This window comes from Triturus cristatus, chromosome 8, assembly GCF_964204655.1.
Source record: "Triturus cristatus chromosome 8, aTriCri1.1, whole genome shotgun sequence".
NCBI lineage: Eukaryota > Metazoa > Chordata > Amphibia > Caudata > Salamandridae > Triturus > Triturus cristatus.
The window spans coordinates 523,743,109-523,768,622 of NC_140591.1; the positions used below are offsets into that span (position 1 = coordinate 523,743,109).

At 45.8% G+C, this 25,514-nt stretch overlaps 1 protein-coding gene across 3 annotated transcripts in view; it reads right to left on the bottom strand.

Moving 5' to 3' along the window:
* The window catches only part of DIAPH3 (diaphanous related formin 3), a 2,278,729-nt gene that overhangs the window by 1,967,299 nt on the left and 285,916 nt on the right, over positions 1 to 25,514 (bottom strand). For all 3 annotated transcript variants that reach the window (XM_085621985.1, XM_085621986.1, XM_085621987.1), the window contains one exon: positions 3,865 to 3,969. In XM_085621985.1, coding sequence (XP_085478111.1) covers positions 3,865 to 3,969 — 105 coding nt within the window. The remainder of the gene's footprint in view (positions 1 to 3,864; positions 3,970 to 25,514) is intronic.

Consider the following 25,514-nt stretch of genomic DNA (forward strand, 5'->3'; position numbering starts at 1 on the left):
GACCCTGTGCCCAATGGGAACAGTCCAGCTCGTACTGCCAGGCCAGGTCCTCCCTGGACTGGAAACAAGCATCCTAGGACCAGTTTCGGGCTTTCAGCCTTCATCAGCCAGTATAGCTTGACTCTAGTGGCATGGAGAGCACGGGACCCACGTCTGGGCATACCCGTACCACTGGGGGTGAGAAATGCAAAAAGAACAATTGATGGACAGACTGCAGAACAATGTCATTAGGCCCAGTACAGAGATCTGGGCCTAAATTTTTGCTCACCATGCCATTCCAGTTTGGACCTAGCCATATGCAAATCAGTCTTCACCCTTCGCCCAATGGGAAGAGTCCAGCCCGAACTGCCAGGCCAGGTCCTCCCCCTGATGATGGATTCAACCCAGATCTGTGACTGGGGGTGAGTGTCTGAAAAGTTTCAGCGCTCCGTCCATCATCTCCTTCGGTTTGCTTTCTAAGTAGTTAACAGAGCAGATCTTACAATTTTTTGTCTTCACTTCTCTTTAATATTCTAAACTGTCTACCACCAGCACTTCAATGGTTGTGGTCCTTACCTAGAAATGTCATCAAGTGATTTGGGTATCACTTTGGGTTTCTTGCTCAGAATCTCCTTGCCACTCTTGCCTGCCACAATGTTAACATCACTTACATAATTTCCCCATTTTCTCCTGGTTCATCATTGCCTACAGCACCTCAACCACATCTAAACATATGGTATTATGTTTCAAATGCATGCAGGAATGCTTGCAGGCAAAACCCAGCAATAACTGTTTTCAAGATTAATCATACATACATGACCTCTTTGGTTAATTGGAGCCGACATTCATGGATACATAACAGCAGACTGTACCTCAATCAAGACTAGATTGAACCCCTTCCTTACGGTTGCAAAGTATTAGCCAGTTCTGCGGTCTACTGCGTCTTACCTAAGCTTTTCAAAGCCCCTTCTTCTCCTGCAAAATCAATGCGTAGATATTTGGTGTCACTGTAAGAGGTAGACCGTTTTGGGGTTTGTTTAGAATTGTGACAAACTTTGGATGTCAGCAGCTTCGTCTATTGAAACACATTATTAAGGAAGAACAGCTGTCAATCACCAGCTACACTCAATTCTTCACAAGCGGAGGTTACAGGAATTTCAATCTTCCAACTCTCCCTCCACCATTCGTCCAACAACTTCAGAAAAAGTTGTTTTACCTTCAATAAGAGGAAGAAAGGCCAGATTTCATCAATCCACCTTTAATTACATTGATTCCCTGTGGCAACCAGAACACAGTACAAGGTTCTTGACGACATTCAGAATTATGTTCATAATCATGCGCAGGACATCTCAGTCACAGAACACCAATTTCCACCTTCTATTGGAACAAGATGCCCTTTAACCCAGAAATACATACTTCCATATATGGTACAACATTTCCTACGTTTTGGCCACAGGCCAATAAATAACCACTCAGTTGAAGCACTAAACATTCTAAAGGAACAATGTGGTCACCAACAGAACTATGCATCATGTAGAAATACTTATTGCCAAGAAGCACTAACTATACCTACATGAACTATTATTCATGTATGACTAGAATAGTTAGTGCTTTCACTGGTGGAACATTGCCTATGTTCTTTAAATACGTTCATATTTCTTGGCTTAAAAAAATCATTTAAACATTTACACTATCAATGTCACTAAGAGGATATGGAAAAAATATCAATCATTGCTACAGTATTAGAACAACCAATTAAGAGGAAATCAAACATATATCGTATTATCAAGTAAAACTTCTCAACATTATGGTAACTTAACATGCAACAGCCCAGCTGAAACTCATTAGGACTTTACTCTCAACATATTTATCGTTGGACCCTCAGTTTAACATGTTGATTTTTAACGGACTAACCATGTGCATTGATGAGAATTCAGTAGCTGCCATTACGTCACAGGCCTGACAAGGCATCAAAAAAGAACAATCCTTGCTTCTTGCTCAGAACTACACAAGAGGCTGATCATTTCATGCTTCACAATCTCTACACAGGTACCCTCAATATCCAACACTGCTAAACCACAAAAGGAAAGCAGCCTGAAGCGATGTCCTCAGGTCTGAAAGGAGTCTTCAAGTAAGATGGAAGGTCTCTATATTCAGGCAACAGAAAATGGCATTTCTACACAGAGTCAAACAATAAAAAATATGTCACAGAGAAACAAACCTCAACTCTCCTAGGTAACTCAATCTCATGGACCACTCCCATTACAACCCGAAGAGAAGTTCAAACAGGAAGCCATTTTTCTTCTCAAATCATTGATCCAACATAATCCTCTAGCATTAAAAGGGCAGGAGTGAGGACGCAACAACTCATTGTGACATTTCTACAGCCTTCAAAAGCAAGGCCCATTAGAATCATTTCTTACCATGTAGCCTGTATGACGTGACGTTGATAATCCTAAGCAAGGTATTCCATTCCTCACAAATGAATAATGTATCCTTTGACTAATCGCATTATCAAGTCTTATTTTTCGTCAGGGCAATAGATTCAGCATGAAGTTGGTACATTCGGGACCAGAAGAATGATGACTATTATTGCCCCAAATCCACTGTTTTTATTACATTGCCCTTTAGTACCTTGTTGTGCAGCCTGAATTACTGTAAGCTCCTGCTAACAGTGATTTTCTTGTTTTACTTACCCTTCCTGAGAAGATTTAGTTTCTCTATGTTGAATCAAAGCTACTGCTGTGATTAATTTCTTTTTAACTTCAATTGATGGTTGTTACAACTGTGGGTGAACTCAGCTGAGTTTCCAGAACTGCTCTTATTGAGGAGTTTTTTTCTCTTGCGACTATTAGCTTGATGTTTCAAATCCCTCCTCTTTTCCACAAGGAACTCTTTATGGGTTTCATGCAAGGTTAGGTTAGGTTCTTTAGATTAAGATAGGGACTAATTACTTTATGGAAAACGCTGTTATTTTTCACGCTGCCTCTAACCAAATATTTCTTGAAATTTTTTTAACTGGATACATCTGACTATTCTGAATATTCTGAATAAAAGACAAAAATATTAAGGGTGGAAGGAATATGCATAGTCGCGCTTCGCAAAACTCAGCGAAATGGTAAAAAAATCTACGTGAGCACGCAGAAATTCCGCGAACATGCGGAATTGCTTGTTCGCGATGCTTTTTTCCTGTTCGTGAACGCCGTTTTCGTGCTCGGGGGGGGGGGGAAATATCTCGCAAACACGCATTTTGAGAATGCGAACAAGCAAAAAATTTCATAAAACCTTGGAACACAGATTTTTGGGCAATTCCGCATTCTCCGTGGAACGCAAAATTACCCAAATTCCACGAGCGGAACGGAATTTACCGCCCAGGCCTAAAAAATATTACTAACCTCTCAATGAGAAAGAAAACTTTTAAAACTTTACCAAACCTATCATTGACTGAACTCTAAATTGCTGTAAATTGATGGATTTTGAGCTGTGCTCCATTCTAACATGGTGGCAAAGTTCTAAAGACCGACAACCGGAGTTGGTGCAGAGTTAGGCATCTGTTGTAAGTTAAACTATTTATAAATGTCCGCACTATACACAGTTTAAAGCAGATTCAGATTTTAGAGCCTGTGCTAAAAAGTTGCAAAGAGGACTTCTAGGATGCAGACGATCAAAAAGGATGTTGCAATTCAACTGCAAGCACATTAACTTTCAAGGTGTATAAATGAATGTCAGACTGCTAGGCTTCAAAACTGAGGTGAAGTGCCATGTTGCGGCCCGAATCATTAACTGTACTCGTGCTGGAAACATTCTGAAGATTGGAGGGAGTCAGAACGAGCCTGTGTTGTGTCAGTACTTCTGAGCCTCAGTTTCTTGAGAAACTCTACTTACCGGCTTGGAAGCAGTGTTGATATATTGCATAACCATCTCTTTTTTTATGTGCAAGTCCTTTCCTCGTAAAGGTGCTTTCCGGTCTTCATTCAAATTCATATCTTCCTACAATGGGGGATATTTAGAGAAAAAAAACACTTAGTATCGGATGACACTATCACAAATAGATAACTATACAGGAAAACACCATGACTGCCTACGTTTCCCCATCAATGTAGCTTAACTATTACCAGTACCAGTGATACTAATTAAAATTACCCCTGTCGTCGGCGGATCATCCGGGAATCGACTTACAAAAATGTCTTTGGCTTTGAACCAACTGGAGTCGTTCCTAAAACCTATGATACTATGCGTCAGAAAGTCTGTACAAGGCTATTTCCTAAACGCCGATGCAGTTAGTTTAGTCTCTAAAAAGGAGCAGGATAACACATTATTCCCTTCCTCTAATACACATGCTGGAATACATGTTAAGATTGTTTTTCTGAATAATCTTATAAGGAGACACAGGCGCTGCACTAATCAAAGTATGCTGTGCATAAAGTATGTCACGCCTTGCTTTCCTATGATACTGTTAAATGCAACTTTCTATCCACGTTTTATATACACTGCATGACTTAACTAAAAGAAAGTATACTGACTGATACTTGCATGCCTTGCAATCACAACAGTCTTATCGAAGCACTACTAGCAATGGCTGCAGAGAAACTTTGACTACTTAATTTACTGTACATGGATTTTGAGTAAAGACCAAAGTATTCAACTGAGAACACCAGCAAAGGAAACCTCAACAAGCACTGGGGCCGTGTTTGCTCAGCCTGGGCCCTTCTCTGTTTGTGATCATATTCTTCTCTGGATTCAGTTTTACTGGGAGGGAGTTTTCTGCCTCCTCTCTCGCTTCCTTTGCCTGGTCCTCGACCCACTACCCTACTTTTTGTGTCCCTGCACATTTTTGCTTCTCTCTTTCAGACACTTCGTTTTCCAGGGTGCCATTTCCCTTACAGTACCTTGCTTCAACCTCCATCATTCTCGGTCCAAACGTCTCTCTATTTTTCTCCACAAAAGAGGACTTCTCTTCCACTCTTTTGATCTCTTTCCCGGTCATCTGTTACATCTTTCATCTTTACCTTCTCATCCATTCCAGTTTCCCACTCCAATTGTCTACTGCCTTTCCTTCTCTTCCTCCCATCTTTTCCCGTTTCCTGCCCCCCTGCCCCATTTTTCCATGGCTTTCCCTCCAACTTCCACCCCTTCCATCTACTTAATCTTTTGCTATTTTACAGTAGACTCACACTGACCCATATATGGTATCCATATCTTCATGATATTTCCGTTTCTTTGCGTTTCGTTTAGGTCAATATTTATTTTCAATATAACAAGATTGCTAGGCAGATAGCAAACACCCAAAAAAGGTATCAATTGAGATGTTGTTCTTCTTTTCAGACTCGCTTTCACGTCCACCTTTAAACAAAACTATTGGTTTCCCATTTAATACTCTTATCTGAGCTGTATTGTGTTCCCATGCCCTCCCTCGACCTTCATAAACTGAGAACACCACAGTTTTATTTTAAAGGACAACGTGCAGAATCTTAGTGTAGTTAATAATTTACATTCTATTAAATACCCCTCTTTGAAAGACGCCATGAACCTTACTGGAAAGATCCGGAAAAAGCAACTAGGCACAAAAACCGACAGCAATACAGAACAAGCATTTACAATGCAATAGTGTTGTAATCTCCAAAGCTCAACAAATATGCCAGACACTTGTGACATTAGTCAGTAAGCTTTAATGTGGGATCAACGAGCCACCGCTCCTCTCATAGTCAAGGAGAGGTCCCAACTGACATTGTATGGAATTCACCCACAGAATATTCCCATGACAACATAACGGAATGCTCAGCATAACAAACAAGCACAGCTAAGCATAACAAATAGGTCAAGCAATGACATTGTTTTGAGCTATTGGCATTTTTTTTTTTTTTCCTTCGTGAAGCATTAATCAAGTAATGGCGTTGTAAATAACAATGTATTTTACACCCTGTTGACCCCCGCATGCAGACATACCTAGAAACCGCACTACAAACAGGCACACATGCACGCACACGCTGAGAAACACACGCACCCCATGAGACAGACACACTAACACAGAGGCACACGGGTGCACTGAGGCACGTGATCACAAACGCAGGCACACTGAGTCACGGGCCCACTGAAGCGATTTTGCGCTAGAAAATTAAGTCTTTTTTTGTTTAACTTGAACAAATCAAGCAAATGGGTTAATGAATTTGGCCAATGCGCTCAAATAGCAGAATTTTGTTTATGCACCTACATTATAGGTGTCCCAAAAATAATTACTTGGCTCTGCAAGCGGCAGACCCTGGTGACATTTACAGGTGGACGATCTATGCACCGAACTGAAACTTAAGTAGGCAAAAATGTTAACTATTTAGCGTTTCTAGCTTAGAAGTAGGGAGCGGCATTCTGGAGTTTTAAAAAACTTCAGAACTTTGCGAGTTTAAACCACCATTCCCAATGCGTTTTACCACTCTGAATATACACGTAACACTGCACTAAAAATGGTGGCATGAAGGTGTATGAATAATAAGAGTTCTCCAAACATCCTTTTATTGTGAGGAGCGAGGGAGAAAAATAGATTGTTTGCATCGAAAATGTACACATGGAGCAAAAATACACTTTTTTTTTAGCAAAACATGAGGATAGTCTGCGTGCGCGAGTCTGCGACACTAGTGATGGAATTATCCATAATGTAAAATAGAAGGTGAGACGCATTAACAGGGAATTGAGACTCCTGCTAGATTTCATCTCTCACTCGATCACCACCACATACCGCCACCCACCACTAGAGGCTTCCGCGCCCAAACTCCACACCACCCACCACACATGTGTGGTTCAGAGGTTTTCTGCGAGCTTTGTTGCAGCGGGGACGGCGCACGGCGACAGATGGACCTCATTTAAAACCGCCACGTATGCATACTTCCAAAGAAGCGCGCCCAGGGTGCGTTTCATGTTGCACACTCGCCTCAGGCATTGTTTCCTTTAGCGAATCCCTGGACACAGTGAGCCCTGACTCGTCATCAGTCAACTGCCGTTAACGCAATGTCAACGAGGACATCTGGCTGCCTTTAAAAGGGTGCATCATCACAGGTTATACATTGAATGTGTGGTGAGGCGCCAGCAGATTGTGAAGGAGGCAAGCATACATGGAGGGAGTCCTCCGAGCTCTGGAGCCCAGTGGCATATGTCAGCTATGCACCGTTTAGTAGCAGCGGCAAAATAAAGTTTGGAAACAGGTGGCAAACTGAGGGTTAGGCAATGCAGAAAGTTTACAAAAAGCCTAGCCATCTGTTTTCACTCAGCTGCTTGTTTATATTTGCATCACGCTTTCACTTAAAGTGAAAGCACAATGCAAAAATAAACACACGGCTGAGTGAACATAAGAATGTGCTTCACGACAGTCGTGAAGCAGACGAGCCTGTCCGGATGGGCCGTCTGAAAAGGAGAAAGGGCAGCTACTACAAAACCCCATTTCCAATGGCAGGCCACCGTTTAACAAACTATGACACCAACCAATGAAAATGAGGGGCGGGGCTTCGATCCCCCTTCTAAAATCTCCTCTCTAACTATATGTCTGGCCAAGCGAGCAGCGCATGCGCTGCAACGCTAGGGGAGGCCTAAAAAAGCAACGGCGATGAAAACAGCCTGTATTCCTGGTGACCTGCAAATGAAGGGCAATGACTCCAATTCGAAAAAGTGCTTTTACTGACTTCACATCAGGAAGCATCTCTCCTGAGTTTAGGGCTAGTGGTTCTGGCCACCCAAAATGAGGCTATCACACAAACTATAGGCAAAAGTGCCTCTTGATCTGCGGCTTCTCACTCGGGTGGCGGTGTGGAGGGTGAGAAGGAAGGGTGAGCACATCAGTGATGACAATAGTCTGACTTGCAGAATAGTAGCAAGTCCAACAGTTCAAAGGGCTTTCTTTAGGCCTCTCCCAATCTTGTTAGCTGGCAAGTCAACCAGCTAATGGGTGACTAAAAAAATCAAATAACGAATAAAGTTTTTCAAAATTGCAAAAAATAAGTGCTACAGTGTGCTCAATGACACTAAGCTGACTGGAGCATATAACTGCAGAGATCTTAGGGATCCTTCCTCTGCTCTAGGATGAGGAATAGAGAGAGACTCAAGCAGCTGTTTGAAGTGCCAATACATGGGCTAATTAGGGGCCTCCATTCTGTAAACATTAGCAGCAAAGTAGATCTTCAGAGGGTCGGTAAGGGCAACAACTCACGCTAAGCTAAGCCTGTGTAGCCTTTAGAATACAAGGGTCCAAACTTTTAAACAGGAAAATAGTCTCCCACTTAAGCAGTCTAGAAAGGTGCTTTCCCCAGTGAACAATGCAGTCGTATCTGCCTATGTGCAGCTGACCAGATGCACCTTCCATGGGGATGTACTGGTGGAAAACCTAGATTGGTCCCTTCAGGCAGGTCTAGAAAACAAAGGTGTATGAAACCCCATTTGGAGAGCCACAGGCAAGCAGGGACTACTTGGTCTCAGCCATGACAGCGGAGGTTATTTGTCTCTGATGTCTCTGGGTTTGATCTATTATGGCTCTGCAAACTGGTTCAAATGCAATCCCTTCAGCACTTAACTCTGCTTAGCGATGGTGAGCAGTCATAGGCTTCACAGGAAGGTTAGTGTGAGGTTACATCAAGCTCACCACACAACAAGCAGCAAAATAACAGATTATCCACCCCAATACTTGCGTTTTATAAAACGCAAGTACTTTTAAAACAATTTAAAAGCAATACTAAATTCTACAATATGCAGGTAATCTAAGGCTCCGGAACATGACCATTGAACCCTAGGCAAAGGTACCCCCAATGCTAACCCTTCAACTGCCCCTCTTCTATAGAGCAAATACAATCTGGTGTAGCTCTCTGGCACAAGTGCAGCTAACCGCCCACCCTAGGTAAAGTGTACATTCAGTATCTGTGCCTTACTTTTCTCACAAAAGTGAGTCTTTGTGTCAGAGCTCAGCACAGATCTCTCAATATACCCCCTCGGTTTGAGAAAGATGTGCCTCCAGCAGGTGCGCCAGCCCCCCACTCCTGGTCTCAGGAGCAGATGTGAGAGTGGGCAGATGCAGCAAAGTTAGGTCACAGTCGGCATCGGCCTTCATCCAGGCACATGATGAATTAGTGGTAAATTGGAGATTACAGATAATCACAGGGTCCCACTTCCACATGTACTGGCTGGTAAGTTGGCGTATCCTCTGGAATGTCCTGGGGTCAACGTGGGGATGCAGTCCGCTTCGTTTCTTGAGTCAAGTTGGGAGCAGTTGAGCCACTTAAGCACTTATAGGTTCAGCATCAGCATTGTCACAGTCCAATTGGGTGCACACTTCAAGTAAGTGCTAAAGACTTGTCAACAGTTTGTTTGGTCACACTTCAGGCAAGTGCCATAGACTTCACAACAGATGGTTCTGCGGCAAGAACCTCTTGGGAACATTACAGGTAGTGCCACAGATCTTTCGCTAGGGGGAGGGTGACAGGCTGCAATCCAGAAGCACATCAGCCATGCTTTCGGAGGTCTACGGTGCATGTACCCTCCACTTCAGGGTCAACTCCTTCCTGTCCTTATTGGTAGTCAACTCCTCTTCCAGGGTTGGCTCACTGCTTCCCTCTTTTCGCAAGCAGGGTACTTGTATGCGGTTCCAAACAGGGAGACCACTCTTTCTTCAGATCAGATCTAAGATGATGTCCACTCACCTTTGGGGAAGCTTGCCGCTCCAACCCTGGTTGAAGAGCAGTCCTCTGGGTACTCGCTGGAGCGCCCCCTCCCTGGTCAGAGAGAAGTTGGAACTGGAATATTAAGTGGATTAACAGCCCCTACTTTTATACAGGTTCAGCAGAGAAGGATGCGCATTCCGCATCTGCTCCTTCAGAACCGATTTGATGTTCCTTTCAGGTGTACTTGTCAGACTGTATCAGATGCAGCCTCTATGTAGAGCGATGTTCCTCAACGCAAGTTCGTCGCCAGACTAGAGCACCCACAACAAAGGCACACAGAGGTGTAAGCATTCTGCTCCTGGCTATTAAAAGCCACAAAGACAGTGATCAGGAAGAGAGACTTAATACTGATATCAATAAAAAAAAACTGTCACACCCTAACCAGAGACTGCTGTCCGTACCTTCAACTCCATCTACCAAATGGCACATACACTCTAGTTTAGCGTGAGGCTGGGTCAAATATCAAAATAAATAGGATGCCAGATACTCAGAGTTGGGCACTTGGAGCAGGGGACATAACTGTACACCATGCAGAGGACATTCTCCTCCCGGCAATAGTGTTGACATTTGTGGGAAACCGCAATCCTCCATATTGCAACTGTCAATATTACTTGAAAAAATGTACATGAATAGTTAAAGGCAACCCTAACGACAAATGCACCAGTAATTTTCTCAAAGAATTTGACACTCCCGCCTATTACAGCGATCATGCTAATTTTTGTTAGAGGCTCACAATGTCTGAAACATCCTAACCAATAAGCACGAAGGGGCTATGCAACTCAACAAAATATGCAGATATGCAGCAACCAGCCTAGACTTGTGTGGAGACGGGATAGTTTCTGGTGTCAGATTACAGGGTGACGGGACTGAATGACTAGCATCTTTGAGATGATGTAACAAACAAGGTGATGGATGGAATGCTTGAAATAATCTCACCCACTAGCAATCACTCACAACACATTCCAGTCCATCATGTTTCGCCCAACATGCCACCCTGGACAGAGGACAGCCTTGCGCAGATCAGTATGGACCCTGCTGGGCACCGGCCCAGGTCAACCCAAACTGCCAGTCGAAGTCCCCTCCAGAAGGGACTCGAAGCAACCCCAGATCAGTTTTGACCTATTTGGGCCATGTCAGTGGGCCCAGTGCTCACTGTGCCACTAGAATCAAGCTTGTATGCACCTGAAGAGACACACTTAGGCAAAAACCAGTTGGTGCTTGCTTGTGTTGTGGTTCACTGGGGACCTGGTCTGGCAGTTTTGACTGAAGTGCTCCTTTTGTAGTACGACCAAGACTGATTTACATATGGCTGGGTGCTGTCTGGGTGGCTTGACGTGCAAAAAAACTATAGGCGGGTATATAGCCCCAAGTAGATGAGATTAGTTGAAGAATGCCACCCACTACTTTTTTCTATGCTTCATTCTGCGAGGTGATGGGCATAGCTCAGACAATGGGAGATCATCCAGTTACAGCATTGGTTAACTAGGATTTGTTGGAGAAACCAAGAATACAAAATTGATCCTGGTTGTAGCCTAGATTCCTTTTAACGTCCTATACTATGCTACAGTACTCAATAACCTCGCTCTAAACTCGTTTCCTTACACTTTTTAATCGAGCAATATGCCATAAATATGTATTAAAGTTAATTCGTATTTCTACAAGAAACGCTGACACCAATATTAGACAAGGACACGTTTTCATTGGGTTGTGAATATTCACTGTGAAAAGTGCTCAACATAAACTAGCATACCCAGGCATCTACCCTTGTCTCAGGCACTGCAGTTCTGAACAGGCTGACAGGGTGCTATTATGTGAAAAAGGGTCTATTAGAAAATGGCTGAAGCAATGACTTTCTTTTCAAACAAATAATGCAGGTGTAAAGAAAAAAAAAAAGCACTTGTTTCTGCAGTCTCCAGCATTTTTCATTGCAAGAAGAAAATCAAACAAAAATGAAGATTAATAGAGAACTACCATTTAAAAGTCCTACCTTGTGGCTTTTGCGCTTGTGACTGTGTGTTACGCAATCATGAGCAATGTTCCGATAACAACTGCATAAGGAGTTTGAGAACCCCCCACATCCAGTCCATACAGGTTTCCCTGCATGCTACCATCACATTTAGGGGTGGGCGGAATTTGCGAAATTAACTTTCGCAAATTATCGTGAAAATGTTTAAAATTATCGCAAACAAGCGGAAATATCGCAAAGATGCGGAAGTTTTTTTCCCGCATGTTCGCGAGATTTTCTGCATGGTTGCGGGCCGCCAACTTACCCATGTGGTTGCTTGCGGGCGCGGCCATCTTGTTTTGAGTTGTCTCGCGGTGCATGATCGAGAGAAGAAAGACGTGATCGCGCGACGCATGACGTCACTGCGGGCGCGAACTGTCGCGAGACAGCGCAAATGGCTAAAAACAATACAACATCTCATGGAGAACGCGACCGGATCAAGAAAACTTGTCGGCGAATGCAGGGATTCAGGTAAGGCGATCGCTCGCGCGCCAGAATGTATTATTTTACAGCGCGAGCAAGAAACAAATTATCGCCAAGCTGCGGAAACCGGAAATTTTGACATTTTCGCACTCTCCGCGGAACGTGAAAATGTCAAATTATCGCAATTTCCGCGAACGGACCGAAATTTTCGCCCAGGCCTAATCACATTAGGGGCGAGGAAGCAAAAGACACAATTGATGGACGGAATGCAGAACAAATCAAAACATTCACCCCTAGTCAAGAGATCTGGGTTAAATCCATAATTCTTTTGCTCATCATACCACCCCAGTTTACACCTGGCCATATTCAAATCAGTCTTGACCCTGTGCCTCATGGGAACAGTCCAGCCCGAACTGCCAAGCCAGGTCCTCCCTGGACCGGAAACAAGCATCCTAGGACCAGTTACAGGGTTTCACCCCTCTTCAGCCAGGATAGCTTGATTCCAGTGGCACAGTGAGCCCAGGACCCAAGTCTGGGCATACCTGGCGCACTCAGGGTGTTAAAGCAAAAGACACACAATTGCAGAAACCGGTCCTAGGATGCTTGTTTTCAGTCCAGGGAGGACCTGGCCTGGCAGTTCGGGCTGGATTGTTCCCATTGGGGCGCAGGGTCAAGACTGATTTGCATATGGTTGGGTCCAGACTGGAACAGCATGGGGAGCAAAAAAACGATGGATTTAGGCCCAGATCTCTGTACCAGGGTGAATGTATGACATTGTTCTGCATTCTTTTCATCAATTGTTCTTTTTGCATTGGTCACCCCCAGTGGTACGGGTATGCCCAGACGTGGGACCCGTGCTCTTCATGCCACTGGAGTCAAGCTGTCCTGGCTGATGAGGGCTGAAAGCCCGAAACCGGTCCTAGGATTCTGGTTTCCAGTCCAGGGAGGACCTGGCTTGGCAGTTCGGGCTGGACTGTTCCCATGGGGCACAGGGTCAAGACTGATTTGCATGTGGCTGGGTCCCAACTGGAATGGCATGGTGAGCAAAAAAACGATGGATTTAGGCCCAGATCTCTTTAATGGGGTGAATGTATGACATTGTTCTGCATTCTGTCCATCAATTGTTATTTTTGCAACCATCACATTACAGGCTCTTAAAAATTATCTGACTTCTGCAGTGCAGTTTTCCAATTTCATACAGCAGATGCTTGATTGCTTTCCAAGAGAAGAATCTAGGGTCTGAAGATTCGTAGTCATGTACACTATCAAACTTCTTGAAACCCAGAGCAATATTCAAGCCATCCCATCCTTGGCCCACCCGCTTAATGTTTTGAAGTTCCCCCACAACACAAAAGTTTAATCTCGAGAGGGTGAAAGCGTTTCCAACTCAGGGGATGAAGACACCAAGGAGACCAAATTGTCCTCTACACCAGGCTCTTTAATGAAGCCTTACTCCCATCCAAGCAGGCAATCTTTGCCACGAGGGTTCAGAGACACCCCGATGTGTTTGGTTACACTGCGAGACCTACCTCTCTGTGCACCCCCAACAGAAAGAATATTCTCCTTTAGGGGACCCTAGGGTAAACTGGGGGGTGTGATTCTACTGCGGAGGGCAATTCACCTCCTTCCCTGGGTCCCAATATGAAAAGGCAGAGGGGTGCCACCCAAAAGCCATATGTGGAAAATGTTCTATCTCCTAAATGTCTATACATCTTAATACTTTCCGTTTTCTCTTCTATTTTTTTTTTTTTTTTTTTTTTAAGAATACCTTTTTAGATGAGCCATTGTCCCAACATCATTTGGGTTCGTTCGATATTATCAATGGCCAGCTTCTCTGGATGCAGCAATATGGGTCTATTTCCAACAAGCATTTAGCAGTACAACCACCTTGTTGCTTTCACTGCCATCTTCTGCTATGCTCGAAACGCAAGCACCTAACACTCCTCCTGCAACAAACTGATACTTAAAGACATCAGCCCATCTTAGACTGAGGCCCTCAGTTAACAAAGAGCCTCAAAGCCTCACCACACTAACACAATGGCTCATATACTTAGTCTATGAATGCAAAAAAGAACTACAATTACATAAGAGGCTCGGTAGTGAAGCTTGCACCGAAAAGCTGGTCCACATATTTGCACCCTGGCTGCTCACCGCATCTCTTCAATCAGATTATACATTTCCCTACTGCGTGTCACAAAACCGGTGGGCCTCAAGTGTCCGCTTCTACAAGTGCGCGAGAAGGCACAGGCCACATTTTTTTTTACGCCAATATAAACTCCTGAATTTCTAGCATGTTGCGATACACTCGTTATGCAAAATGGCTAATATTCCCCATTTCGTCACAACGCATAATCGATCTTCCATTCCGTTACAAATCCTAATACAGTCTTAACAAATAGAACGTGAGTGCTGCTATTCCCGTTACATGCGCTATTACTTTGTGTAAAATTGGTCTTCGTATCCAAGAATGATGAATAAGGCATATTTCGTGTCTAATAATTGCCTAATATGTTATATTGCCAATTTGCGTAATTTTTGGGAAATCTTAATCGAATTCAGAAGGCCTACACGGGAGGTGACCACAGTGTTAGGACAACACTGTACTCAAGACTTGGAATGAATCCACCAATCCGAATATGTTTCTCCATGACTTCTGAGTCCTGGTGGATTTGTGACCTTAGAAGGTGAAATTAGGGCCCATTTGATAACTGATCCCCTCATTTCATAGTCGTACTTCCAGATTTTTGAGGTTCGGTTACGGTACTACCTTTACGTTGCTTTCAAAGATAATTAAAAACAAATATGCATGAATGAAGAAAAAAAGTGTTGTAATTAGCAAGGTGGAAAAAAATGTATAAAGTCAACACTTCAAGGCTAGAGCGATGTCTAATAACAAGCCTGAGAAAGCCTGACTTCCCATATTTCGTTTCTCCTTTAATCCATCATTAAAAAAGGCTGACAGAACAAGAAGTTGAGCTTTGTGAGAATGCCAAACGGTTTCATTTGGAAAAGGTCACCCAGTACGTGAGCACATTTTTTGTTTGCAATACACAAAGCCATGCAGAAAGAAAATGCTGTTATATAATGAAAACGCCGCGAAAGGAGCCCATGACTTCACTATTTTTAACCGTTCACAGCTCGATGTGCCTAACCGAACGAAAATATTCCTTCCCTTCTAGCGCTGCGTGGCTGTCCTTAAACAAGGTGAGCTACATTTAAAAGTGCTTTTACCAACAATATGGTAATTAAACACTTTCCACTTGTTAGCACGTCGCTCTGCCTAGGTGTTTCAATGACCCCGCGTTAGTGCTGCAGCCGCCCGATCGTTGGCAGACATGAGGTGCTTTCTCAGCTTATCACATTTGACGAGTGAATCCAGCCAGCTCTCCTGGTTACGTTCGTCGCCACCCATAACGTTGTCCACGCGATGTACTGTGTCCGCCCTTCTACAGCATCTACCTGCTCGTGACAATTAATTAATAAATGAATATGAAGGATGTCCACGTGTTAGGACGTCTAGGTATTTCTCACGAGCAGAGTGCGTTTGTGATGGAACAAGTTGCCGTATTTTCCACCAGTGACTATTATTTTTTTTTTTTTAATTCCCAACTTGATCAGCAGGTGAGTGTTTACGGTACCCTCGTGAGAGTACAGTGTGCGTCCCTCCCTTCCACATTCAGCCCCAAGACGAGAGTTAGCAGCAGGGCGTGTGGCAAGCAAGCCACTTTCTATTACTTATTCAATCCTAGAAAGAACTTTGTAGACGAACCTCAACAATTTTAGGCCAAACGCATATCACGGGTCCGTCCTTTTGATAATGATTTCAGTATTCGCTGCTTTGCAACACCGCTCCAAGTTCCCCAGGCATTAAGTTCTACATAGAGTGCATACTGCGTAGCTCTTATTACCCACTGGGCAGACTGCAGCTCTAGTCTATAGGTTTCTGGTAACTCCCAAGAGTTGCACTGCCAGGTTTCGCTCCTCCACATCAATCACATATGTATGAAATACAACACTTATTAAAAAATAATTGTCACTCCTCCCATGCCCCGTTCACATAGAACCTGAAAAATCATATTGCCTAGATTTATCACGTGTTTAAATTAATTCCTCGGATAATTAATGTTTATTTCTGTGCTCAAAGGTGCTGTCTGGTAAAATTAAGATAAGCTCTCTTATGGTTTATAATTGAGGTCAGAGAACCCTTAGCTCACAAAAACACATGCTGGAGCAATAACGGGCTGTAAATTAGATCAACAATTATTGTATTGTATTGTAATTGCATTTGTATAGCGCTTACTACTCCTGACTAGGCGTCGAAGGGCTTTTTCGGCAAGTAGCACTCTATTCCGAGACCCATAGAGGAGAAGTGTTGAATTAGTATAGTCAAACATGCAAGTAAATTTTAAGTGGTGGATAGGTTAGTCAGTTATTTGGATTCGGAAGGATTGCATTTAAATAACCGGCTTTAATTATGGCCAGTGGCAACACGTTTCATGCCTCGGATATAAACGTACATATATAGAAAAAAAGGAAACAGTCAGGAGATTAAATGGCGACATTCAGTTTTTGGGGAAGTTAACAATACACGAGGCAGGCTGTTTGTCATTAGAGAAGCCATGGACTACATGCCATGAAAGTTGGGTTGGTGTGGGGAAATAGAAGGTGTGGCCTAGATGTCAGTGTAAAAGTGCTGAGAACAAGCATCTGCAAAGCCAGTAATTCTCACTTTTGGAATCTATTGGCGTTAGCAATAGGTTACTGTGTATACATTGCACATTTTACATTAAGCAAATACTTTAAATGGGTTAACATTTGTAAACTTTCTTTGCTTTTGTACAATTTTGTTTTACACTGGGAACCAAATTGACTAAGTATTGGCAAAGTCAAGAAGTCTCGCTCCAAAAAGTTGAGCTATTGGGTTTTTCAATGTTTATATGGTACACGTGAGCCATGTGAAAAGGGTATGCCCAGACGTGGGTCCCGTGCTCACTACGCCACTGGAGTCAAGCTATCCTGGCTGAAGAGGGGTGAAACCCCGAAACCGGTCATAGGATGCTTAATTCCGGTCCAGGGAAGACATGGCTTGGCAGTTCGGGCTGGACGGTTCCCATGAGGCACAGGGTAAAGACTGATTTGCATATGGCCATGTCTGAACTGGGGTGGCGTTGTGAGCAAAATAACGATGGATTAAACCCAGATCTGTGACTGGCTGGGGGTGAATGTTTTGCCAATGTGCAACATTCCGTCCATCATCTTGTGTGTTTTGCTGTTCGCCCAATGTGGAAAGGGTATGCCCAGACGTGGGTCCCGTGCTCACTACGCCACTGGAGTCAAACTATCCTAGCTGAAGAGGGGTGAAATCCCGAAACCGGTCCTAGGATGCTTAATTCCGGTCCAAGGAAGACATATCTTGGCAGTTCGGGCTGGACTGTTCCCATGAGGCACAGGGTCAAGACTGATTTGCATATGGCCATGTCTGAACTGGGGTGGCGTTGTGAGCAAAATAATTAACCCAGATCTGTGACTGGGGGTGAATGTTTTGACAATGTACAACATTCCGTCCATCATCTTGTGTGTTTTACACGTGAGTCGAGTACATTCAGGTGGCTGGGTGAGTTCTGGTTGTGGGAGGGTTTTCATAATGGGGCACATTTGAGCGCTCTGGTGCGGAGGCTGAAGGCAGTGTTATAATCAGTGGGCTATAACAGTGTTCAGATTACATATCACCCAGTCTTTGGCCTCTCACCACTGTGCACATCGGGATAGTCATATATGTACCAATTGTACTTCCCAATTCAAATTAATTGCAACCCAATCATTGCTGTTGCTCATGTATACCCAAGTGCTGACAAGCACTCGCAAAGCCAATAGGTCTGCCATGTTTCAGGCATACATTTGTTGTGCGATAGATCTGAACGCAATAGCAGACAAATCATAATTGCTGGTCAGGCAGTGTGCTCTGCAAAGCACAGGATTGTAGTTCAAATGTTTTAAACCAGGCCCCTTTTGCAGACTCTCCCACCTCTTTCATTGCACTGAAAGCACAGTGGTCCACAACATGCTTTTGTTTACAGACAGCTAAAACCTGCCTCGTAGGTGAGAACTGAAAATTGTGATGTTGTAAAACCGGTGAGTACTTGGAGTCCAACCTAAAACTTGAGGTGAAGAAATAGGGAGCGACCACTTTACTCCTCTGCGGCACTCACTCTGCTGTGTCTCTGGGAGGGCAGGAGCACAGCTGGTGTTACATGTCAGAGGGTGAGTCATGCACTTTAGTAGAAGAAAGCAGAGGGCCCTGACCTCCTCCACCGAGGCACCCCAAACCATGTTTATAGGTCCAGGGGATGTTAGTGCCTCGATGCCAATTTAGAAATGGAGCTGCAGTATTCTTTCCCCAGTGAAATAGATCTGAAACTCGTGAAGGTCATTTGTTTCCTTGAGAAGCAGATCCAAATATGCTCAGATTTTCTGTAACTCAAGTGTAACGAGTGAAGCATGGACAAGAAAAAGCACCTTTTGGGGGGGGGTGTCGAAAGCAACACGGGCGAAGAAACATACGGTTTAGGAAAGCGACACAAAGGGTGAAGGGACGGAATCAAACTAACGATAGTGGAGGAAAAGTTAACAGGGAAGAGAACAGGAGCGGGAGAAGCACATGGCAGGAGACATCGAAGCACGGAAAAGGAAGAGATGCACACTAGGGAGACAGCTGGAAAACACACGCACTCTTGTGGAGTGCTTAAACGAAAAGAAAGAGGAAGCACCTGAATTTGAGCAGCACAGGGGCACAAGTAAGGAGTCGATGCTCCAGAGGAGGATCAAACACAAGAAGAGGAAGGAAAGTCCACACAAGGTAATGAATAAGAAGCAAATGCATGAGAGTGACAATGAAGCCAACCAATTATAAGCAATGGGCAGACACCAAGAGCACTTTGGGCTAGCGATACGTCTTGCACAAGACAGCACATGTGGTCTAGTAAGAGAGACCGAAAAAGGAGGAATCGGGTCAGTAAATTCGGTGTAAAGACCAAGTTAGATGCAAGACATGGTGCATACTTTCATATTCCCAAAAATCTTAAGAATTACAGTCTTCCTGTATTTCTGATAGAGGCTTCAGTTAGGACTAGAACATAAAGAGGCTTCATCAAATGGCAATTTATATCATTGGGTAACAGAGAATCCATCAAGGAACAAAGATCACCAGCAATATGAAAAGTGGGATAAATGTATGAGCAAGGACCCATTTCATTGCAAGACCTGCACATATGACAACGTGTGCCTTGAAGACTTGAAAGGATGGTATCTAGAAAGTAAAATTCCCCCTTACTAAAGATAAGTTAATAGGTTGTTGCCTTTTAACCAATAGCCCTCAAATTGGCCCATTCCTCAATCTATTCATTCATGATTGGTCTTCTTATACATTAAACACACCAAAAGCAGTAGAGTGTGATCAAAAAATCTGTTTTAGTGGTGGCACGTCCTATGTGTCGAAATACTGCCCTCACTCACACAGTTTTGTGACATGCTTCATCATAGGGCTGCTTCAGCACACCCCTGCGCATACCAAAGCCTGGGGTGGAGCAATAGGGTAGGGGAAGACAAGACTCAACATATAAAATATTATTATTATTATTTTTATTTTAAATCTATCAGTTTGACTCGGATCACCGAAAGTCAATGTGCAGTGTGAGTTCAAACTAGCTTGAAGGTGTCACTATGCGTAAAATGTATTCCTGGACCCTACGGCCAGGATTAAAAACGTGAAGGATGGTGGTGACTGGAGGATATTATGAACTCCTTACACCCCTCCTTACTGCCAATTTGTCGACACGTTTCAGCCGTAGCAATGTGTCCAGAGTATAGGGTCACGCCGGCCTTCATCAGGACAATTCCGATCCCAGGACCCAGGTCACCTCGTTACCTGGAGTGCGGAAGAACCAGAACCAATTGTTCCTGCACCTAGGTATCCCATAAGTAACACTCTCCCGTAATAAGAGTTTACCTTAGAACATCGGTAGAATTGGCGAGAGACAAGGAGAGACCCCCTGTAGTCTCACTTTTAATTAAGGTGGGTGCTCCTCCCTCTGACCGCTTGTCTGCTCTCACTGTGAAGGTACATTACCAACCCATTTATGGACAGGAACACCAACTTATTCAGGAAAGAATGCCATTACAATAAATGACCTAGTCTTCTGTTCTAAAAAGCGTAATTATTCACTTCCATTATTAACTAGCCCTTGACAAAACATCTGAGGTGGGCATGGTCTGAGGCAAGGCTACCTTGCAACTGAGACAATAGGTCTCCGCAGGACACTTAGCATTTTGTAATGTTTTGTTAATATTTTAGCTGGCCAAGTAAGCAGTTTTTAATTATTTGTAGAAATCCATGAATTTTAAACCAAGTAAGGCCAGCCTTGATGCATCTTCAGATGCTTCCCACCGACTGTGTTTTTTACTATTCTATAATTTTTGCGAGCTACTATGGCATCCAGGAGATCAAGACATGACTAATAAATGTAGTGTCTGAGAGGGGTGTGTTTCACTGTTTTATTGCCTATCACCATTCTATGTTACTGTTTTATCATTTTACCAAGCCAATATGGTATCCAGGAGATTGAGATTTGATCAATAGATGCAATATCTGAGTGGGGTGTGTTTTACTGTTTTATTGACTATTACCATTTTATGTTATGTATTAGCAATGGATTTGATATCAAAGATGTTGTTTGTATTTTGCTATGGTGATTTTATCATCTGAATAAAGAGTTATTATTAAGTCAATAAAATAATTAAGATGCTGAAAAGGGTAATTTGAAGATTAGTTCCGTATACCTGGACCATCTGACAAATTGATTGGATGAGCAGAATTTAGCACCTAGATCACCCCGGTTGTAGGTTTTAACCATATCTAGGGTACCCATCAAAAAAGGGAAATCATCCTTGTTTATTATAAAGTATTTCTGTTATTTGGATTTCTGATCTATCCAGGTGTTGCATTTATGGGGAACTCCCTCATTTCTGGAGTATCATCTTACCATGATTAAGCATGAAGCATACTGTGGGGTGGGGCTTCCTCAGCCAGAAAACGTGGATTCAGGTCTTGGATCTAGGTTGAGGATAGGATAATGCATATTTCCTGTCCTCTTTTCTGTACTCCATGCTATTTGTGCTCACTGGAATGCTCCGAAACCACACCAGACCACACTCTTATTATGGAATCAGTGAAGATTGCAGCCACATGCCACCTCACCAGATTCTCGCATCAACAACAAAAATTGTGCTGATAAAATTGAAGGAGGCCTGGCTCTCATTTTTTAGATCTTTCAGCCTTAGGGTGGTCTTTCACCCCCCCTAAATGTTTTGGATTACTCCTCATATCTTTGCTGAACTAGTTTTTGGTAGCTTCAGGACTCTAGCAGTGGTTAGCAGTGATAAACTACACAAAGTGCTTGTGCTCACTTCTTTAAACAGAGATGAAACTTACTTGCATCCGATTGGCACATTTAATTTACTCTGTAGTCCCTACTAAAGAGGTACACCATGCACCCAGGGCCTGTAAATTAAATTCTACTAGTGGGCCTGCAGCAGTAATTGTGCCACCCACTTAAGTAGCCTTTCAAACATTTCTTAGGCGTGTCATTGCAGCCTGTGTGCAGATTTAAACTGCCATTTCGACCAGGCACAATATAACTTTTGCCAAGCCTCAACCTTCCTTTTTAATACACATAAGTCACCCCTATGATAGGCCCTAAACCAGGGGTCTCCAACATTTTCTGAAACAAGAGCTTCTTATGTTCAATGACATTCATCCCGAGGTAATAATATTATTAGTTTGAATTAGAGACAACATCATTGCAAGATTATATTTGTGGCCACCATATGGAAGATTACAGGCACTGAGAACGTTAGCTTGGCATTTAAAAATTCTTTGTCAATGTGGAATGATTCTACATGGGTAATATGCAACAGCCTCAGGGCCTTTGGTAGCAAAACTTATCTATTTTTCTCACCCAAAACATTCTAAAAATGGATGGCCTGCACCCACTCTAAGGAGTTGCACCGCCGGGTCGAAGATGCAGAAAACCGCGCTCGACGCAGCAACCTGCGCTTAGTGGGTTTCCCGGAGGGAGTTGAATCGGGCCGGGCGGACGACTTCATGGAGCGCTGGTTCCGATCCTGGATGCCGGCGGACAGCCTGTCGGCTTCGTTCGTGGTGGAGAGAGCCCACCGCTCCCTGGCCCCCAGGCCCCCAGGGGCTCCACCCCGGCCGTTCATCCTCAAGCTCTTGAACTTCCGTGACCGAGATGCCATTCTCCGTGAAGCCCGGCGCATGGATGCCCTCCATTATCAGAACCACAAAATCATGGTCTTCCCGGACTACACCCGCGAAGTCCAGGAGCTGCGCCGCTCCTACACTGAAGTGAAACAAAAGCTGCGCTCCCTGGGACTCCAATACTAGCTCCAATTCCCGGCCCGCCTTCGGGTCGTCTTCCAGCAAAAGACTCTCTTCTTCGATACACCGCGGGCGGCCTGGACCTGGTTGGCGGAGGAGCACCCCTTGCAGCGCTCTGGGCACGGATCGCCTCTGGGTCCACGGGGGAGACGGGGGAGAACCCGGACATCGAGGACCCGTCGGCGGCATCGGACATTGCCCCGGGAGCACACAACGGGGGAGGCGATCACCACGCGCTCTGGGGGCCGGCCAAGCCAGAGATCGAGAACCTCATCGGCCTCCTCAGCCGCACACACCAGTCCCGTGGCGGATGGGCAGCGGGCCGCGTCACCTCGGCTTACAGGCCCTGCAACCCACCCGGTCGAGTTGGTGGACACTTCGGACCTCTCTCGCAGCCCTACCATTTGACTTTCTTTGCTTACCTTTGGGGTGGGGGGGGTGGGAGATGCCTGGGCGGGGGTGGAACGTCCCGTTGTCAGTGTTGCTCTAGGCCAGGGCAGGTAAATCAGGCTTGACTTTTGATGTTTCAGGGGTCCACTAGCGCTCAAGCCCAAGCGTTTTAGTTTGGTGGTTCTTCCATTTGGTTCGGGCGACAGATGCTTCCGTTTTTGAAGTATAGGGCGGGGGGTGGGGGGTTGGGGTTGGTTTGGGGTTGCTTCTTCCTCGTTGGGGAGATTTTGTTGGTGGGGGGTGACTCCCTCTTATCTGTTGTGCTAAGGTATCATGTACTGTCTATCCGGCTCTCTCACCCGACGCTCCGCTGTCCTTCCTCTCTGGGAACCTGCTCGGACGCGCCTCCATTGGCCCATTCTTCTGCCCTTGACTATGGCTGACCCACCGGTCCCTAGGGCCGCCATGCGCATACTTTCCTGGAACGTCAATGGCCTCCTGGATCGTTTCAAACGCATGGCGGTCCTCAAATATGCACAACGGGCAGAGATCGATGTACTCCTCCTCCAGGAGACTCACTTGTTGGGTAACAACTGCCCCTTCCTTGGCCGTTACGGTTATGACAGGGTATGGCACTCAGGTTTTGCTCGGGGATCCCGGGGGGTGGCCATATTGCTTCGCAAGTCCTTTCCCTTTGTCCTGACTCGGGTGCTTTTGGACCCCCAGGGTATGCTACTGGTGGTGTGTGGCACTCTGGAGGGCCGACCCCTTACCCTGATGTCCCTCTACGCGGCGCCGTCCCTCCTGCCGTCGGCCCTTTCCCACGCAGCGGCTATCCTCCAGACACTTCCTGCAGGTGCCCTGATACTCGGCGGGGACTTTAACGCGGTCTACTCGCCCCACATGGACTCGACGGGTCCGATCTCTTTGACCCGCGTCGCCCGCGCAAAACAACTCTCCTCTTGGGCGGAATCCCAGGGCCTCTGCGATGTCTGGAGGATCTGGCACCCGCAGATGCGCCAATACACCCACACGTCGGCGGCCCATCACTCCCACGCCCGGATCGACCTCATCTTTGTGCCCTCTACCGACTGCGCGGGGGTGCGGGACGCACGCATTCTTCCGAGGGGCCTTTCGGACCACTCGCCGGTGCTCCTCGCTCTCGGTCCCCCCCCCCCCCTCTGCCCGTCCGATATGGCGCCTGAACGCTTGGTTCCTTCACGACAAGGCTTTTCGGAGGGCGGTCGGGGGCGAGATAGCCGACTACTACTCTCATAATGAGGGATCTGTAGTCTCCCCCGCCGTCCTCTGGGAGGCCGGCAAGGCGACTGTTCGGGGCGCCGCTAAAGGGCACCTGCAACGTCAACGACGGGCTCAATCCCAGAAGCTCGCGGACTGTGAGGCCCAAGCCTTAGAACTGGAGCGTAGTCTGGGAAACTTAGACGATGCCACACGGTCTCGTCGCTTGGCCTTCCTGCGGGAAGAGATTCGCCTGCACTCCCTGGAAGCGGCGAAGATCCTATGGCGCTCCTCGGTGGCCCGGGTGTACGGCTGGGGAGACAAAAACGGCACTCTTCTCCACCGCCTGGCGACCTATCCCCGGGCGGGCAGGATCATCCCAGCCATCGCGGACCCTGCAGGTGGCGTCCACACGGTCTCAGTGGCAATAGCCCAGGCATTCGCTGACTACTACTCCCGGCTGTACCGTCTCCGACCGTCCACGCTCTCCCTGAATGAGTTACTGGGAACAAACGGGGCGACACTAGCGCGGCTGCAGCCTGAGATTTCTGAGACCCTGGATTCGCCGATCGAGCTGCAGGAGATTGAAGAGGCGATCGGCCGCCTGGCACCCGGGAAGACACCGGGACCCGACGGGTTCCCCCAGGAATATTACGCTCACTACCGGGAGACACTGGCCCCGAGGCTTCGGGACCTCTTTGCGGCCGTGGTGGAGACGGGCTCGTTCCGGCCCGAAACGGATACAGCAACCATAGTTGCACTCCCCAAGACACAGCCTCCCTCGCGGTCCTGTTCCGACTACCGGCCGATATCCCTTATTAACACAGAACTCAAAATCTATGCCACGGTCCTGGCACAGCGGTTACGCCCATCGCTCGCCTCCCTGGTCCATCCGGACCAATGTGGCTTTATGCCGGAGCGGGGGACCAGACACTGTCTCCGGCGCCTCCACCTCGCGATGGCGCACCGCGGCCGCCTTTCCCCCTATCTGGCCCTCCTCTTGGTCGACTTTGAAAAAGCCTTTGATTCCGTGGGATGGGCGTACTTGGGTGAGGTCCTGGAGCGTATGGGCTTCGGTCCCCGGTTCCGAGACATGGTAATGGTCCTCTATGCGCACCCGCGGGCCCGTGTGTTGGTCAATGGGGCACTTTCTCGCCCGTTTCCCATAGGCCGGGGGACGCGCCAGGGTTGTCCACTCTCGCCCCTCCTTTTCGCTCTGGCGATGGAACCCCTGGCGGTGCTGATTCGCGCGGATCCCGTTCTTCGAGGATGGGAATGGCCAGATGTAGCCCCCGACAAGATCGCCCTATACGCGGACGACGTCCTCCTC